Source organism: Cynocephalus volans, chromosome 5, assembly GCF_027409185.1.
Source record: "Cynocephalus volans isolate mCynVol1 chromosome 5, mCynVol1.pri, whole genome shotgun sequence".
NCBI classification, from domain to species: domain Eukaryota; kingdom Metazoa; phylum Chordata; class Mammalia; order Dermoptera; family Cynocephalidae; genus Cynocephalus; species Cynocephalus volans.
The window spans coordinates 124,330,197-124,348,560 of record NC_084464.1 but is presented as its reverse complement, the minus strand read 5'-3'; the positions used below and the strand labels follow the sequence as shown (position 1 = coordinate 124,348,560).

At 31.2% G+C, this 18,364-nt stretch overlaps 1 protein-coding gene across 15 annotated transcripts in view; it reads left to right on the top strand.

The window, feature by feature from the left end:
• Positions 1–18,364, top strand: part of TRDN (triadin) — a 387,419-nt gene that overhangs the window by 350,630 nt on the left and 18,425 nt on the right. For 12 of the 15 annotated variants that reach the window (XM_063096118.1, XM_063096115.1, XM_063096112.1 and 9 more), the window contains 5 exons: positions 121–147; positions 864–902; positions 1,270–1,305; positions 2,063–2,107; positions 4,595–4,618. In XM_063096118.1, the coding sequence (XP_062952188.1) occupies positions 121–147; positions 864–902; positions 1,270–1,305; positions 2,063–2,107; positions 4,595–4,618 (171 nt within the window). The remainder of the gene's footprint in view (positions 1–120; positions 148–863; positions 903–1,269; positions 1,306–2,062; positions 2,108–4,594; positions 4,619–18,364) is intronic. The other 3 variants (XM_063096114.1, XM_063096120.1, XM_063096119.1) reach the window with 3 other exon arrangements.

The window sequence follows — 18,364 nt, the reverse complement described above, 5'->3', positions numbered from 1 at the left end:
TACCTGAAGATAAAACTCAACTGTCTGGTAATTAAAAGAAAACAAACAAAAACTATTATTTTTTCTTTCCTTTTAATTTCTTTTTCTTTTTCTTTTTTCCTGTTGCATTCTTTTCTAAAGAAGGAATATCAGAAGTTACAGGATCAGGTATGTATTTACTTTTGCAGAGGATATAACATAGAGCATGGGAGCAATAAGCAAATTTGTGTCTCTATCTAGCTGTGTAACATTTAGAAAATCTCTTGACTGCTCAAATCCCTGGTTTTCTTATCTACATTACTGGCATGATGACTTCCCAAAACGCTTATTATAAGCAGTAAATGAAATAACATATGTCACATTCTCACCACATACTTGGTTGTCACTCACTAAATATTGGTTTTTTTTTCTCACTTTTGTCTGAAAAATGGAGATGAAGAAAATCATCAATCAACCAAGACTCTGTTTCAAAAACTGTATTCACATTTTGTATGGAGATATTATGGGACTCTTTCATTATTTTCATTTATTTATTAAGCATCCATTGCACCACTCAAATCCTTATTTTCTAAAGATAAAAATAGAAAATGTAGATACTAAACATACTAATAAACGCATGACTTACTCTAACTTTGAAACATATAAGAAAAATGGAGGGGACTCTGCCAGAAAGGTGACTGAAGGTAAGCAGAATGACCAAGCTTAACAGAAATTGTATGTTCTCACACATTGGAGGGAGACTCTCTCCACATCTTGAAATAGTAGAGCCCTCACCTCACCTACACTCATGAGATTAAGTCTTATCTCCTACTGTTTACTCCAAGATTGAGTAAGAAAATCATGTTTTTTAAGATGATGATTTCTTTTTGTTATTTTCCCCCTAGGAAAGAAGAAATCTGAAAAATCTGAAAAGGAAAGTAAAGGTAAAGATGACATTTTAAGATGTACACATCAAATTAGTCATTAAAACAAAAGAATAAAAATACATAATTATATAAATTATGTGACTTAAAAGCAATTTGTGAAAATGTGGACTGTAGTTTTATAGCACATATCAGAATTGCAGTGCATCCATGCAGAAGGTGAGATATGACATTATTAAATATCAAAAGGGAGGAGGAATTTAGAATCTAAAGCAATCTCTACTTGTTATTCCTAAATTAACACCATGGACTTCTTTTCATATGACTCCTGAAATGTGAATATTGACTATACAAAATTTAATTCCAAACCTTAAGACTTATTAATAATTTTGATACATTATTCTAAATTACCAATTCTTCTCTACAGAAAAAGCAGAAGTGAAGCATCTTAAAGAAGAAAAAGGTAATTTTCTAAAAGAATGAAAAACATAATGCAAAGTCTTGAAGCCAAAATATTTTGAATCAACATTTATTCATATAATTTGCAAATAAAGCTTTTATTTATATATGTGATGAGTGCCAGTCTGATTAAAAGAAACGTGGTAAAAATTGGTGTATGTATGCTAAGGGACAGTGTCAAGGGAGTAATGGATGACAATCCAATTCATCCAAATAAGCATCCATTTATTATACCACAGATGAACATCAAGTTAAAACTAAATCACAATGCTGCTTTTCTCCTTAACATTGGATTTATTTATTTAGTAAACTGTATGATGTAATATAGTAATCACTGATTTCAATGTGATTATCTGGAAAACTTACAAAGGCCTTAATTATCAAAGAAATATTGTATTGGATCAGGGGAAAAGCATTCTTAGAAATATCAGAACTATCATCAATAACAACAACAAAAGATGCTTTTTTGTTTATCCTCGAGATCAGTTAATCAGAATGCCCCATTTCCCATGGATTCTAGTTAATTTAATCACTACATTCATGTTGTACCTCTGTTTATGCAATAAAACAATCTGTATTGCTAACATTTATTTTTGTAAAGTATTAGTTGGATAGGAGACAAAATTTTTGAAAATCAACTTGAGAAAATATTTACAACAATTAAATTATCCTCATGTTCCTAAATCTTAAAGTGAGGTAAAATTTTAACGAAAATTTACTTTCAAAATTCATATTTTAACTTACATTTTTCTTATTAACAGTTTCAGTAAGAAAAGAAAGTCTTCAATTGCACAATGTGACAAAAGGTAATCTTAAACGTCACAAATATTCAAATGTTCTGTTTCTATGGAAATGCCTGAATTGTGTTGAAGCCTAAAATTAATACTGAGTTTTTTTAAAGCAAGTAAGTCTAGTATATATACATGTCTGCCAATAGCAGAAGTGGATAGATAGCAAATCTAGCAGAAAGCTTACCTTTCAATGGAAAATTAGGAAATGTGGAGAAATTGAGACTATTAATAACATACATAAACATTCAATAAAATATTTTAGTGCACGCTAGAAGAAAAGTTTCTCTATTACAAAAGGCTTTGATAGCATGAGTAATGTCAAAAAATGTATAATAGTAAAAACAGCTATAGCTGGGATTTATTTTATTTATGACTAAATAAAATATAGTTAATATCATGAATATATTTTTTATTATTTATAAATTGGCCTTTTAATTCAATCTAGACAGAAAGTGGGCAAATGCCAGCGTGCATGTGGCTGATAGATTTTTTTTTTTTCCTAAAAAGAGAATGATCTACTTTGGTGATATTTTTATCATAAAATTATAAATAAGGTTTATAACTGAATTATGCAGTCCAGGCAACATAATTTTAGGCTGATTCAATTAATTAAAAATGTGCTTTTAATTCTAAGGTGCCAAGTAAACATACATAACTAAGCAAACTATCTTCGTTCATAGCAAATACATAGACCTGCAGTGGGGGGAGAACAAGCCTTGTTAATCACTTACTCCCTCTTGCTGCTTACTGTAGTATGTATGACTGAAATGGCAGGGCATATCAAGACATATAATTTAGACGTAAAATTATTAACAATTTAGATACAAATACCAATAATATTAAGGGGTAAAATTTCCAATGAGAACAAAGCACATTTGTGAAATGATATAGGTACACAATTTTTATATTGGAACTTTCTCCAAAATATTATTTAATATCTTTTGAGATAATCAGCCAGAAGGATGAGAAGAAATGAATTACTTAAAAAACCAATAGCTGTATGCTTTCATATTATTAGTTCATTTAATCCTTAGTAAAGCTTATTTATCATGCCCAGTTTAAAGATGAGATAAATGCATTGAAGGGAAGTCTAACATCTCAGAGTGCTCACAAGATAGAGAAATGTTTTGATTCTAGTTGGTATGACTCCAAAGACCATAATGGTTAAGCTCATGCAGTCACATTTCACTGTACTATCACACTGTTGAAAATATAAGGGAAAGCTTTCTACCAGTCAGAGCAGCCCAAAGATTAAATGCACCTTACTTCGCCCCCAAGGGAGTGGTCTATTAGAGCTATGGCTGGAGGCCTCCCTTGTAGCCTGCTGTACAAGGATGTGAGTCCATCATTTCTAAAATCTTCATATTATGAAAACACAGTACAGAAAAATTATTTTATATGAAAGCACAAGTCTAACCCATAGTTAGTTGAAAGTAGGCATATTCTTATTCATTTATTCATTCAACTGATAGTTCATTGCATCTCAATAAATATTTATTTTATTTCTTTCTACGTTCCTGTCTTCCTAGCCAATGCTAGTAATTTTAAAGAAAAAATAAAGAATAAACACATGGAAGTCTTAGTTTTTCTAATTTTTCCGAATTATTTTATTTGTTTTGTGATTTTATGCATGAGGTATGCTGCTGTGATACCACTAAAAGCATAAGTATCCCAGCTGAAAATGTTTTTAAAAAAACTTTCTACTGGCATAACTTAATTTTTGTAAATTTGTAATTCTTAGGTTTACATTAAAAACTACAAATCTCAAAGTAAATCATGTAATGCAGATTCCTTTAAAAAATTATGTTTTCAAGCTTGGATTTTTAAATTAGACCAATGGTAGAGTGATGTTACCAGTCTTCTTTTTCAAGAAGATAGAATTTCTGATACAGTATTTGGGAGAATCATCTTACCTTACATCTTTTATTCCACATATGTACAGCTTAATAAAAAGAATTAGTTTAAAGAATAATAATCTCTCATTGAAATAAATAAATTATTGTGAAAAATTAAACTGATTTTGCCTGTTGCATTTTTAAGATTTACTTATTTTACAGTCTAATTGGTCATTATTTGTCTTTATTCATCTTTGAAAGGAAAATAATTCTCAACAATAAATTTTATGAAATTTGGAAATTTTAAGGCAAATACTTAGATCAATTACATCTTACAAAGTAATTTTATTCATGTTGGGTATAATTAGAGTTGACCCAAAATACTTAATTTAACAACGATCCTGTTGATTTTAGTGAGTGTTTAAAAATCGTAAATATATTGTGACACCTGAAATGATTAATGACTTCTTTTTACAGTTTACATACTTTAAAAGAGATTAAATAAGATACTCAAAGACATGTTCACAGGCAATAGAGAGTTATATTTCTTTATTAACTCTTAAGCAATAAGAAAGAAACTTAAAAGATATTACTTTTAGATAGTCTATTGATGTATAACTCCCCTTGCATTTTATCTCAGTTAACATTGAGTTTTTTTCTTTTTTAGCAGAAAAACCTGCAAGAGTATTAAGTAAGTACTGTTTTTATTGATGATAAGTTCTCCCCAGAAACTTGCTCAAAGGCAAAACATAAGATAAAACAAAAGAATGAGAAAATACATTATTAAAAGGCAAACAATGCATAGGGAAGGCCTTTACCTAGATGAGTCATCAGGCTCTTGACTTAGCTGAGTGACCTTGACAAAATACTTAGGGCATGGATGTTGGAGCATCAAGGAAAGAGATTTTATAGGCATCCATAGTTGTTCTGTTGTTATTGTCTGGTAGTCAACATTTAAGTAATGCTAGGTCAGCTTGCTCCTCAAAATGAATATTCCAAATGAAGTAAAGTAGTAAAAACATTTCTTGACACCATTCTATGTGGAGGTTTAACTTTGACATCTTTTCCTGTGACATTTTTCCAATCATGAAGAGTGAGCATTTGGCCAATAACACTTCACTAAAATTACCTGCAGGCCCACAGGTTTGGGATCGTTATAAAGTCTCTGAGATAAAATTTTGATATTAGTCTGAGATAATGAATATAACTTTGATATGGCTATACTGATTAAATTTAATTTTTTTTAGAAGTTAATAGCTTTTTAATGAAACTTCAGCCAGGTCTAATAGAAGACTAGCAAGGATTTCTTTTTTGTTAAAACAACTTTCTCCATATCTTACTTTTGCAGCTTTTAAAAAAAGATTTCTTACTTTTTATACTCTCATTTGTTTCTTGGTTATGTATTTTTTTTTTCTTCTTGCATGAATATGGTAAGTGAATAAGTAATTTGCTTCAATATTAGTATATGATGGCTATTTTACATGTCAGCATAAAGCTACCTTGGAAATTAGTCTGAAATTTTAAATAAGCATAAGGCAAAATTAAATAATTCTATAAATGTAAAAGTTAATATTTTTTTCTGAATTTATATGTTTGCTATATCTTAGGTCTGAAAAGTAAACTATGAAATGAGTATCTACTAAAGATGTTTTTAAAAGAATGTAATTAACAATAACTAAAGTATGCTATTTGTCATAAATCAAAGCATAACCTATTGAATGAAATGTTCTATGAGTGCCTCTTAGGTAAAGTTAGCCTATAGTAGAGACTAATTCTGATGTTTTATGGTTAATTATTTTGTGTGGATGATCTGTCCTTTGCTGAATGTGGGGTATTAAAGTCCCCAGCTATTATTGTGTTGGACACAAATCTCTCCTGTTAGGTCCAACAGTAATTGCTTTATATAACTGGGTGCTCTGGAGTTAGGTGCATATATATTTAGAATTTTCATATCCTCTTGTTTAATTGATCCATTTAGCATTATATAGTGACCTTCTTTATCTGTTTTTACGTTCCTTGGCTTGAAGTCTGCTTTGAAGTCTGATATGACTATAGCTACTCCTGCTCTTTTTTGGTTTCCATTTGATTGAAGTATCTTTTTCCATCCCTTCACTTTCAGCTGCTGTGTGTCTTCATTGGTTAAGTGAGTTTCTTGTAGGCAGCATTTTGTTGGTTCTGGTTTTATAATCCATTCAGTCACTTTGTGTCTTTTAATTGTGGCATTTAATCCATTTACAATTAGGTATATTATTTATATAAAGGAACTTACTGCCATTTTGCTATTTTTCTATTCTGGTTGTTTTGTGAATCCTTTTTTCCTTTTTTTCTGGTCTTACTGTCTTCTTCTGTGGCTGGGTGGTTTTCTCTAGCTTTACATTTTGATTTCTTACTATTCATTTTTAGTATGTCCCTTACAAGTTTTTGTGTTATGGTTACCATGAGGCTTACACAAATGTTATAATTGTAACAAATTATATTAGTCTAATAACAACTTAACTTTGATATCTAACAAAAAATTTAAAAATCAAAGCCAACTCTATACTTGGCGTCATCCCTTCTCTCCACTACTTTTTGATACTTTGTTGTTTCGTGATACAACTTTTAATATCACCTTTTTCTTATATGGTTGTTGTATGTGTTATCATCTTGTTAGGTTTGTTCTTTAGTCTTCATAATATGGATGTAAGCAGCTTATTCACCACCCTTATGACATTTGAGTATTCTGAGGTTGTCTGTGAACTTACTTTACTAATGAGTTATGTACCCTGAGAACACACATTCTTCTCACTGGTACATGAAACAGTGTCTAGAATAGACCATATGTTAAGACACAAAAGAATTCTCAACAAATTTTTTAAAAAATCAAAATCATATCAACTACTTTTTCTGACCACAATGGAATAAAACTTGAAATCAACAACAAAAGGGGACATGAGAAACTGTACAAGTACATGGAAATTAACCAATATGCTCCCAAACAACAAATGAGTCAAAGAAGAAATCAAGAAGGAAATTAAAAAATTCCTGGAGACAAATGAAAATGAAAACATATCATACCAGAACCTATGGGATACAGCAAAAGCAGTTCAAAGAAGGAAGTTTATAGTAATAAATTCCTACATCAAAAAAGAAGAAAGACTCCAAATAAACAACCTAATGTTACACCTCAAGGAACTGGAAAAACAAGAACAAACCTAACCCCAAATCAGTAGAAATAGAGAAATAACAAACATCAGAGCAGAAATAAATGAGTTAGAGATTAAAAAAATAATGCAAAATATGGATGAAGAGTTGGTTTTTCAAAAAGAAAAAATTGCTAAACCTTTAACTAGACTAATGAAGAGAAAAGAAAGAAGATTCAAAGAAATAAATCAGAAATGAAAAGGGAGATATTACAACTGATACCAAGGAAATACAAAAGATCATAAGAGACTACTATGAACAATTACATGCAAACAAATAGAAAAGCCTAGAAGAAATGGATAAATTCAGGGACACACACAACTTACCTAAATTTAATCATGAAGAACTGGAAACCCTAAAAAGACCAATAACAAGTAATGAGACTGAAGCAGTAATAAATGCCTTCTAACAAAGAAAACGCCAGGACCTGATATCTTTACTGCCGAATTCTACCAGATATTTGAAGAACTAAAACCATTTCTTCTCAAAGTCTTCCAAAAATTGAAGAGGAAGGAATACTTCCAAACTCATTCTGTGGGGCCACCATTACCCTCATATCAAAACTGGAAAAAGAAACAACAAAAATAGAAAATGACAGATCAATATCTCCAATGAACACAGATGCAAAGATCCTCAACAAAATACTAGAAAACAGAATCCAGCAATACATTAAAAAGATCATATACCATGATCCCAGGGATACATCAACATATTCAAATCTATAAATGTGATACATCACATCAAAAGAATGAAGAAAAAATCCCATATAATCCTTTCTACAGATGGAGAAAATGCATTTGACAAAATCCAACACTCAATATGATAAAAACACTCAACAAATGAGGTATAGAAGGAAAATACCTCAACACAATACCATATATGACAAACCCACAGCTAATGTCATACTGGATGGACAAAAATTAGAGGCTTTTCTTCTAAGATCTGGAAGAAGATAAGGATGCCCTCTTTCCCCATTTTTATTCAATATATTACTAGAAAGTTCTAGTCTGTGCAATCAGGCAAGAGAAAGCAATTTAGGGCATTCAGATCAGAAAGGGAGAAGTCAAACTGCCTCTATTTGTAGATGACATGATCTTATACATAGAAAACCCTGTAGACTCCACCAAGAAATTACTAGAACTGATAAATGAATTCAGTAAAGTGGTAGTACACAAAAGCAACACATGAAAATTAATAGCCTTTCTATATGCAAACAACAAAATGGTAAAAGAAGAAATTAAGAAAGTAATCCCATTCACAATAGCTACCAAAAAAATATATATATATATATCTAGGAGTAAATTTAACAAAGGAGGTGAAAGACTTCTACAATGAAAACTGTAAAATATTGGTGAAAATAATTGAAGAGGACACAAATAAATGGAAAGTTATCCCATGTTCATGGGTGAGAAGAATTAATATCATCTAAATATTCATATTACCCAATGCCATCTACACATTCAATGCCATCCCTGTGAAAATACAAGTGACATTCTTCACATAAATAGAAAAAGTGATCTTAAAATTTGTATGGAACCACAAAAGACTCCATACAGTGAAAGCAATCTCCAACAAAAAGAATAAAGCTAGAGGCATCACACTTTCTGACTTCAAAATATACTGTAAAGCTATATTAACCAAAACAGCATGGTATTAACATATAAGCAGACAACATGACCAATGGAGTAGAATAGAGAGCACTTAAATAAACCCACACACTTAACAGACAACTGCTTTTCAACAAAGGTGCCAAAAATATGCAATAGGGAAAGTACAACCTCTTTAACAAATGGTGCTGCAAAAAGTGGATATCCACATTCAGAAGACTGAGACTAGACCCCAGTCTCTCACCATACACAAAAATCAACTCAAAATGGATCAAAGACCTAAATTTAAGATCCAACTATGAAACTACTAAGTTTAAGAACTGTGAAACTACTCTAAGAAAACATAGGGGAAATACTACACAAAATGGGAGTAGACAGCACTATGTTGAGCAAAACTACAAAGGCACAATCAACTAAAACAAAAATATGCAAATGGGACTACATCAAGCCAAAAAGCTTCTGCACAGCAAGAGACACTGCTAACAAAGTGAGGAGACAGCCTGCAGAATGTGAGAAAGTGTTTGGCAATCACACATCAGAAAAGGGACTAATATTCAGAATATATAAGGAGCTTAAATGACTCAACAGCAAAAAAACCCCAAATAACCCAATTTAAAAAATGGGCAAAGGACCTGAACAGACATTTCTCAAAAGAAGACATACAAATGGCCAACAGACATATGAAAATGCTTAACATCACCATCAGGGAAATGTGAATTAAAAGCACAATCTTCTCACTCCAGTTAGAATGGCTATTATCAACAAGACAAAAAACAAAAACAAACAAACAAACAAAAAACCAAAATGCTGGCAAAGATGGGGAGAAAAAGGAATACTCCTACATTGCTAGTGGAAGTGTGAATTGGTACTGCCACTGTGGAAAACAGTGTGGAGGTTTCTCAGACAACTAAAAATAAAAATAGATCTACCTTATGACCCAGCTATCTCACTCCTGGGTATATACCCAAAGGAAATGAAATCAATATATCAAAAAGATACTTGTATTCCCATGTTCATCACAGCACTATTCACAATAGCCAAGACATGGAATCAACCTAAATGTTCATCAACAGATGAATTGATAGAAAAAACTGGTATATATTGTTGAGAAAATTCTTGTAAAATGCCTCTGTAATTAAATGTGCTTATCTTCCAGGGCCCCCAGAACTCAGCTTAGCCAATGATCAACTGCCTGCAGGCATTTCTGCTTCTGCAATCTTGCTAGCCTGTCCTGCTTGCCTGCTCACCTAAGTCAAATGGGTGAGAAGGGGCTAAAACCAGTAGCTGTTTGTCTAAGATATAAGTTTAAACCTAAACTTACAGCCTATAAAAACCCTGTCAAACTCATGTTCAGGGTCCCAGGATTTCAGAATGAGAGTTCACCTGGGTCCCACGCATAATAAACCTTCTGATTCTCCGACCCCCCTGTGTGTCTGGAGCCTTTCTTGCTGAGTTCGTTCCACAACAATGTTACACAATGGAGTACTACTCAGCTGTTAAAAAAAAAAAAAGTGATATCCTTTGAAGCAACATGGATGGAAGTGGAAACCATCATGTTAAATGGAGTAAGTCATGAACAAAAAGACAAATATGTTATCATATTTGTTAGCATGTTATCATCACTCATATGTGGAATCTAAAACAAACAAACAAACAAAAAATTGCTGTCATAGAAGTAGAGAGTAGGATAGTGTTAGCAGAGGCTGAAGTTAGGGGGCCAGGGGGAGGAGGAAAAGTGGTGGACTAATGGGTAAAAACTAAGCTATCTACCCTAAGTGAATCATTGTGCAATATATGCATATATTGAAAAAGCACACTGTACTCCACAAATATGTATAATTAAATGTTAAAATAAAAATTTAAAAAAAGAAATTTTATAGCTTTTACTTGTAGTTTTAATTATAAAATTGACCTTGAATTAAAATACTTTGAGTAATATAAAAAATAAATTTAAAAATACATCACCTATTTTTTATTGTTTGTTCCTACCTTGAAATTTTTCTGTAATTTCAGAAATCTAAAATTTCTCAATAAGTGTATCATTCACATTTTAAGGAATGTTTTACCTTTTCAAGTAATAATGTTACTATAAATGAGTCAGTGAATTATAAAATGATAATCCAGTGGCCAAAAAGAACTGATTTTCTTAAATTCTTAAACACAGTAAGAATATGTGTTGCTTTTTGTTAATAGTATCTTTAGTTCCCTTTTTTAGACAATTAAATTAATGATCTCTTCTAAAGTGATCAAATCCAACCTAAAAGTCACTTAAGAGTTAATTCACCTTTAAAATCAAGCAATTTGTTATCTCAGACTAGTTAAGTTGCTGATCAAAAATAACGTGCATTTAATTAATGGTGACATATCAACACTTCAACTTTTAAATAAGTGAGTAACTTTATCACTGTACAATATATGCCCATAACATTTCTAGCAGCGCACAAGAAAACCTAATATCTGATTAGGATGCAGTTACAGTCCATGTCTTGAAACACTATTTGCTTAACTTTACAGAATGATTTTGAATAATGTTACTCATGCCAATTATATATTGAATTCATTTGTCTAAAATTAGATCAAAATGTTTCCCAAAGAATAATCTGAATTGCAGAAACTAAATGGCTATTAAGTCTCTTCCCCTGGTCTGTTAAAATGGTTTGTTAAAAAAAGAGTCATATCCATTACTGTAAATAGATAATTATATTTATGGCTGGCTTTACATTGTTTCAGCTAGCAAAATTGCTTATATACTTAAATCAAAAACAAAAAAGAAAAAAGAAACGTCCCATCTCCAAAACAATTCCCCAGGAAGTTAAGATTTAGGAGAGAGATTCTTCTTTTTTATAAGCATCTTTGTGTACAAATTAATGTTAGCAATTTGGATTCCCTATCCTTCTCCAAAAACACGGTATATTTTGCTTTTTGAAGATACTTTACTATGTAATATCTGATATATACAAAATAGAATATAAAACATATATCTAAGAACTAGATACTACAAATAATGTGGCTTCTACACTATCTTATTACTTGATTCCTATGAAATCAACTACTACAGAGTATTATTTTTATGATTCTTTTGATTTTTTAAAAAAATTTTATGACATGTATTGGTCCCTCAACTATATATAAAAGCATTCTACAAACTTTTATATGTAGTATTTTCATTACAATTCAATGTTAAATATACTTTAATGTCAATTATAATTAAATTTAAATAATGTATTATATAGAAGTTATTTATAGAAAATATTGTTTAAATTTCCAAACCTATGAGAATTATCAGAGTTATTCTCTTTTAACCAAATTCTAACTTCGTTGTGTCGTAGTCAGAGAAAACAGTCTTCTCTGAAATGTGTTCAGTGGTTATCTGATGAACTAATATATTATTAGTTGTAGTAAATATTCTATATATTATTGAGAAGAATGTATATTTTTTAATGGCTGGAAGTACAATTCTGTATTCATTAAATCAAGTTTAATTGCCTTTTTCAGTTATCCTGTAACTTCTTTAATTTTTTGTAAATTTGAATTATCAATAATTGAGTAAACCATATTGAAATTTCCTACTATGATGATAAATTACCAGTTTATCCCTAAAGTTTTGTCAATTTTTTTGTTAGGAGACATTTTATAATTCATATATAAATTTATGTTAATTATGTTTTTCTGATAAATTAAATATTTACTTTAAGTATACTTCTAATCCCTTATAATGCATTTTCATAAGTGCAATATGTCTGATATTAATATAATTATCCTAGCTTTCATTTTATTAATATTTTATTGAATATATTTTTAATAAACATTTACTTACGCATTTTCATGACATTATGTTTTAGCTATGTGTCTATTAAACAATATAAAGTGTGCAACTGGAGACCTAGATTATGTGCCCAGAAAAAATTAGTAAATAGATAAATAAGGCCTAAAGGAATGGGATGATATGGAGAAATGACAAATAAATAAAAACTGAGAATGTTTTTTTATTTTGTTTTAAAATAAAATGTTATTTTGTACTTTAGTACAATGATGCTGACTTTTAATCTGATAAATTTAGACTATTTACATTTATCGGATTATTAATATTTTGGGTCTGATTTTCATCATCTTACTTGCTGCTTTCTATTTGTCATGCTCTCTAAACACTTTTTTATAACTTGTCTTTTAAAAATTGAGATTTATAAATGTCTGGATAGTTTTTTCCATTTCTGAGAAAAATGTCTTTGGAATTTTGATGGGGATTGCATTGAATTTGTATATCACTTTGGGTAGTATGGACATTTTCACTACGTTGATTCTTCCAATCCAAGAGCATGGAATATCTTTCCATCTTCTTGTATCCTCTCTAATTTCTCTCAGCAGTGGTTTGTAGTTCTCATTATAGAGATTTTTCACCTCCTTGGTTAACTCAATTCCTAAGTATTTTATTTTTTTGGTGGCTATTGTAAATGGGCAGGCTTTCTTGATTTCTCATTCTGCATGTTCACTATTGGAGAAAAGAAATGCTACTGATTTTTGTGTGTTGATTTTGTATCCTGCTACTGTGCTGAAATCATTTATCAATTCCAGCAGTTTTTTTGTAGAGGTTTTAGGCTGTTCGATATATAGGATCATGTCATCTGCAAACAGGGACAGTTTGACTTCATCTTTTCCAATCTGAATGCCCTTTATTTCCTTCTCTTCTCTGATTGCTCTGGCTAGTACTTCCAACACTATGTTGAATAGGAGTGGTGAGAGTGGGCATCCTTGTCTAGTTCCTGTTCTTAAAGGAAAAGCTTTCAGCTTTTCCCCATTCAGGATGATATTGGCTGTGGGTTTGGCATATATGGCTTTAATTATGTTGACAATAAAAGACAACGCATAGCCAAAGCAATGCTGAGCAAAAAAAATAAAGCTGGAGGCATAACACTACCTAACTTTAAGCTATACTACAAAGCTATAATAACCAAAACAGTATGGTACTGGCATAAAAACAGACACACTGACCAATGGAATAGAATAGAGAATCCAGAAATCAACCCACACACTTACTGTCAGCTGATCTTTGACAAAGGCACCAAGCCTATTCAGTGGCGAAGGGACTGCCTCTTCAGCAAATGGTGCTGGGACAACTGGATATCCATATGCAGGAGAATGAAACTAGATCCATACCTCTCGCCATATACTAAAATCAACTCAAAATGGATTAAGGATTTAAATATACACCCTGAAACAATAAAACTTCTTAAAGAAAACATAGGAGAAACACTTCAGGAAATAGGACTGGGCACAGACTTCATGAATACGACACCAAAAGCACGGGCAACCAAAGGAAAAATAAACAAATGGGATTATATCAAACTAAAAAGCTTCTGCACAGCAAAAGAAACAATTAAAAGAGTTAAAAGACAACCAACAGAGTGGGAGAAAATATTTGCAAAATATATATCTGACAAAGGATTAATATCCAGAATATATAAGGAACTCAAACAACTGTAGAAGAAGAAAACAAGCAACCCAATTAAAAAATGGGCAAAAGAGCTAAGTAGGCATTTCTCTAAGGAAGATATACAAATGGCCAACAGACATATGAAAAAATGCTCAACATCACTCAGCATCCGGGAAATGCAAATCAAAACCACATTGAGATACCATCTAACCCCAGTTAGGATGGCTAAAATCCAAAAGACTATGAACGATAAATGCTGGCGAGGCTGTGGAGAAAAAGGAACTCTCATACATTGTTGGTGGGACTGCAAAATGGTGCAGCCTCTATGGAAAATGGTATGGCGGTTCCTCAAACAATTGCAGATAGATCTACCATACGACCCAGCTATCCCACTGTTGGGAATATACCCAGAGGAATGGAAATCATCAAGTCGAAGGTATACCTGTTTCCCAATGTTCATCGCAGCCCTCCTTACAATAGCCAAGAGTTGGAACCAGCCCAAATGCCCATCATCGGATGAGTGGATACGGAAAATGTGGTACATCTACACAATGGAATACTACTCAGCTATAAAAACGAATGAAATACTGCCATTTGCAATAACATGGATGGACCTTGAGAGAATTATATTAAGTGAAACAAGTCAGGCACAGAAAGAGAAATACCACATGTTCTCACTTATTGGTGGGAGCTAAAAATTAATATATAAATTCACACACACACACACACACACACACACACAGACACACACACACACACACACAAACCGGGGGGGGGGGGAGGAAGAAGATATAACAACCACAATTATTTGAAGTTGATACGACAAGCAAACAGAAAGGACATTGTTGGGGGGGGAGGGAGAAGGGAGGGAGGTTTTGGTGATGGGGAGCAATAATCAGCCACAATGTATATCGACAAAATAAATTTTTTTAAAAAAAATAAATAAATAAAAATAAAAATAAAAAAGTTTATAAGGAAAAAAAAAATAAAAAAATAAAAAAATAAAAAATAAAAATAAAAATTGAGATTTTATGCTTCTTTTAAATATGCTTTTATCATTCCATTTTACAGCCCCTACCTGTCTGGAAAGGGTACACCTCATTTCTATTACTTTAGTAGTTACCCTTGAAATTTTACCTTGCACACTTAACAAAGTATAAAGTTACTATAAAACTGTCCCTTCTAAACAAGAGAAGAGTGTCGAAACATTTAAATTTCATTGCATCTAATTTTGAATTATATGGTAATTTTGTTTAATATTTTTTTTTATCTAATCAATATGTCTTATTTACTTACATGTTTACTAGTTTGTTTATCACTTCTTCTTTTGCATCTTTGACTTCCTTTTGACAACATACATCTTCCAGCAGACCTTCTTTAGAATTGCCTTGAGCAGAGCCCTATTGGTGGAAAATATTCTCAGTTTTTATTTATTTGACCTTTCTCTATATCATCCCATTCCTGAAGGCCTTATTTATCTATTTACTTATTTTTGTTGGGCACATAATCTAGGTCTCCAGTTGCACACTTTGAGTATCTTTCAATGTAAGTATTATTCCACTGTGTTTTCCTTTCCACTGTTAGGGTGGGGGAATTCTGTCATCAATTTAATTGTCCTTCTTTCCCATGTGATATATCTTTTCTCTCTGGCTTCTTTAAATATTTTCTCTTTGCCTTTGGTCTGCTGAAGTTGCACTGCAGTTTGTTGGAACGAGAATTTCTTTCTTCATGAAATACTTTCAGGACATTAGGTGTCCTTTTTTTCTTCTACCTATTTGGGAGATTCATAGACATTGTTTTTTCAAAATATTATCACTTCTGCATTTTTCCTTCTGCTGTTTCTTTCCTTCTACTGACTAGGAATATGTTAGACATGTACACTCTTTCTTCTCTCTTAAAACCTCTTAAAAATTTTACATCTTCTTATTTATGTTCCAATTACTGTAATTTGATTAGTTGTAACAAACAATTCATTAATTATTTTTAGCTCTATATAATATGCTATTTAATTCATCCAATGGCCTTTGATATACAATTTGTATTTTTCATTATACTAGTTATATTTCAAAACATACTGGTCATAATCTTCTGTTCCTTGCCCTTACTTATAAATTTATATTTTACTCCCTTAAAATTTTATATAAATATATATATATATTAATTCTGCATATGAAAATTCCAGTATCAGAAGTACTTTGTAACATAAATTTGTGGTTTGTTATTTCTTCAGACTATCTTACTCATGATGTTCTTTTTCTCTCTGTGTTTGACACTTTGATTGTGAATTCATATATGCTTGATCTTGGTTTCTGGGTATGGTAGGAGCTAAAGTTGAGAAAGCTGTTTTCAAAAGAAGCTTTATATCCGATTCTACTTGGATCAGGAGATGCTACTGACCTGAGTCAGTTTTTAACAATTTTTGTGGTAAAATAGAACACATATATTAATCCACCAAATTAATAGCCTAAAGGAGAAAAATCACATGATCATATGAAAGGATTCATATGAAGCTTCTGACAAAAATTCTGTATGCATTCATCATTAAAACTCTCAGCAAACTAGAAATAAACAAAAATTCTTTATCTTGATAAAGGACGTCTACCTTAGTAGCACTATAATTGACTTACACTTAGTAGTAGAAGATTGAATGCTTTTCTCCTAAGATCAAGGCAAGGATGTCTACTCTCACCACTCCTATTTAACATTTTATTGGAGGTTCTTGCCACTGCAAAGAGTCAAGGAAAAAAATGAAATAATACAGATTGGAAAGGAAGACACAAAGTTGTCCCTATTTACAGACAACATGATTGTCTGTGTAGAATATCTAAAAAAAAAAAAAAGCATAAACAAAAAACTGGAAATAGTAAGCGAATTTAGCAAGACTGCAGGATATAGGTCAATATATAATACTCATTATTTCCTACATACAAGCAATGTGCAGTGGGAAATGAAAAATTAGAAAAAAATTATTAATATAAGTTTCCAAAATGAAGTAGTTGTGTATAAATCAAACAAAACTTATGTAGGATTTATATCCTGAAAACTACAAAATGATGAAAATGAAAGTTATTAAAGAAGACCTATATTAATGTAGAGACATACTGTATTTATGGATTGGAAAATTTAACATAGTAAAGATTTCAGTTCTCCCTGAATTGATTTATAATTTAATGCAATTCCAATCAAAATCCCAGACAGATTTTTTTTTAAATTATAGAAGAGCTCTTTTACAATAGTTAAAATATTTTTTTAAAAGAACAAAGTTGGAGTAATTATTCTACCTGATTTTAAGTTTTACTTACAGTTATAGTAATCACAAGAGTATGCTATTAGGAAAGAGATAGACACATAGACTAATGGAACAAAATATAGATTCCAGAAATAGACCCACATAAACATGGCTGTTTAATTTTTGATGAATGTTCAAGAGCAATTCAGTGGAGAATGGGTAGTCTTTTCAATCAGCGGTGCTGGAACAGTTGGACATCCACATATTTTTAAAAATGAACTGCTATCTAAGCCTCACATATTATGCAAAAATTAACTGAAAATAGATTATATCTCTAAATGTAAATGATAAATTATCAAACTTTTAGGGAAAAACATCTTTGGGACCTAGGATTAGACAAAAAGTTATTAAACATGATACCAAAGCACTATCCATAAAAGAAAAAATATATACCATCAAAATTAAAAACTTGTGTGGAAGAAAATTTAAGACTGGGAGAATAGTAGGAGACCACATATCTGGTAACATACTTGTATCTTTTAAAAATTAGTTGCAATAAAAACTAGTTAAAAATTAATTTTAAGAAATCAAAAATAAGCAAAAAACTTTAGCAGACACTTCATCAAAGAGGATATATAAGTGTCAAATAAGAACAAGAATAGATATTTAAAAATCATTAGCCATTAGGGAAAAGAAATTAAACCACCATTATATAACAGTACACATGTATTAGAATAGCTAGAATTTCTAAAAATAATGGGGAAAAAAACAAGCACTGGTGAGGATTTGGAGCAACCAGAACTCTCATACATTGCTGTTAGGAATGAAAAATTATTCTGATACTATAGAATACTGTTTGGGTGTTTCTTATAAACACATGCATATATTATGACCCAGCCATCCTACTCCTGGTGGATGAAAGAAATGAAAACTCATGTTCACACAAAAACCTGTACATGAATGTTTATAGCAGCTGTACTCAGAGTT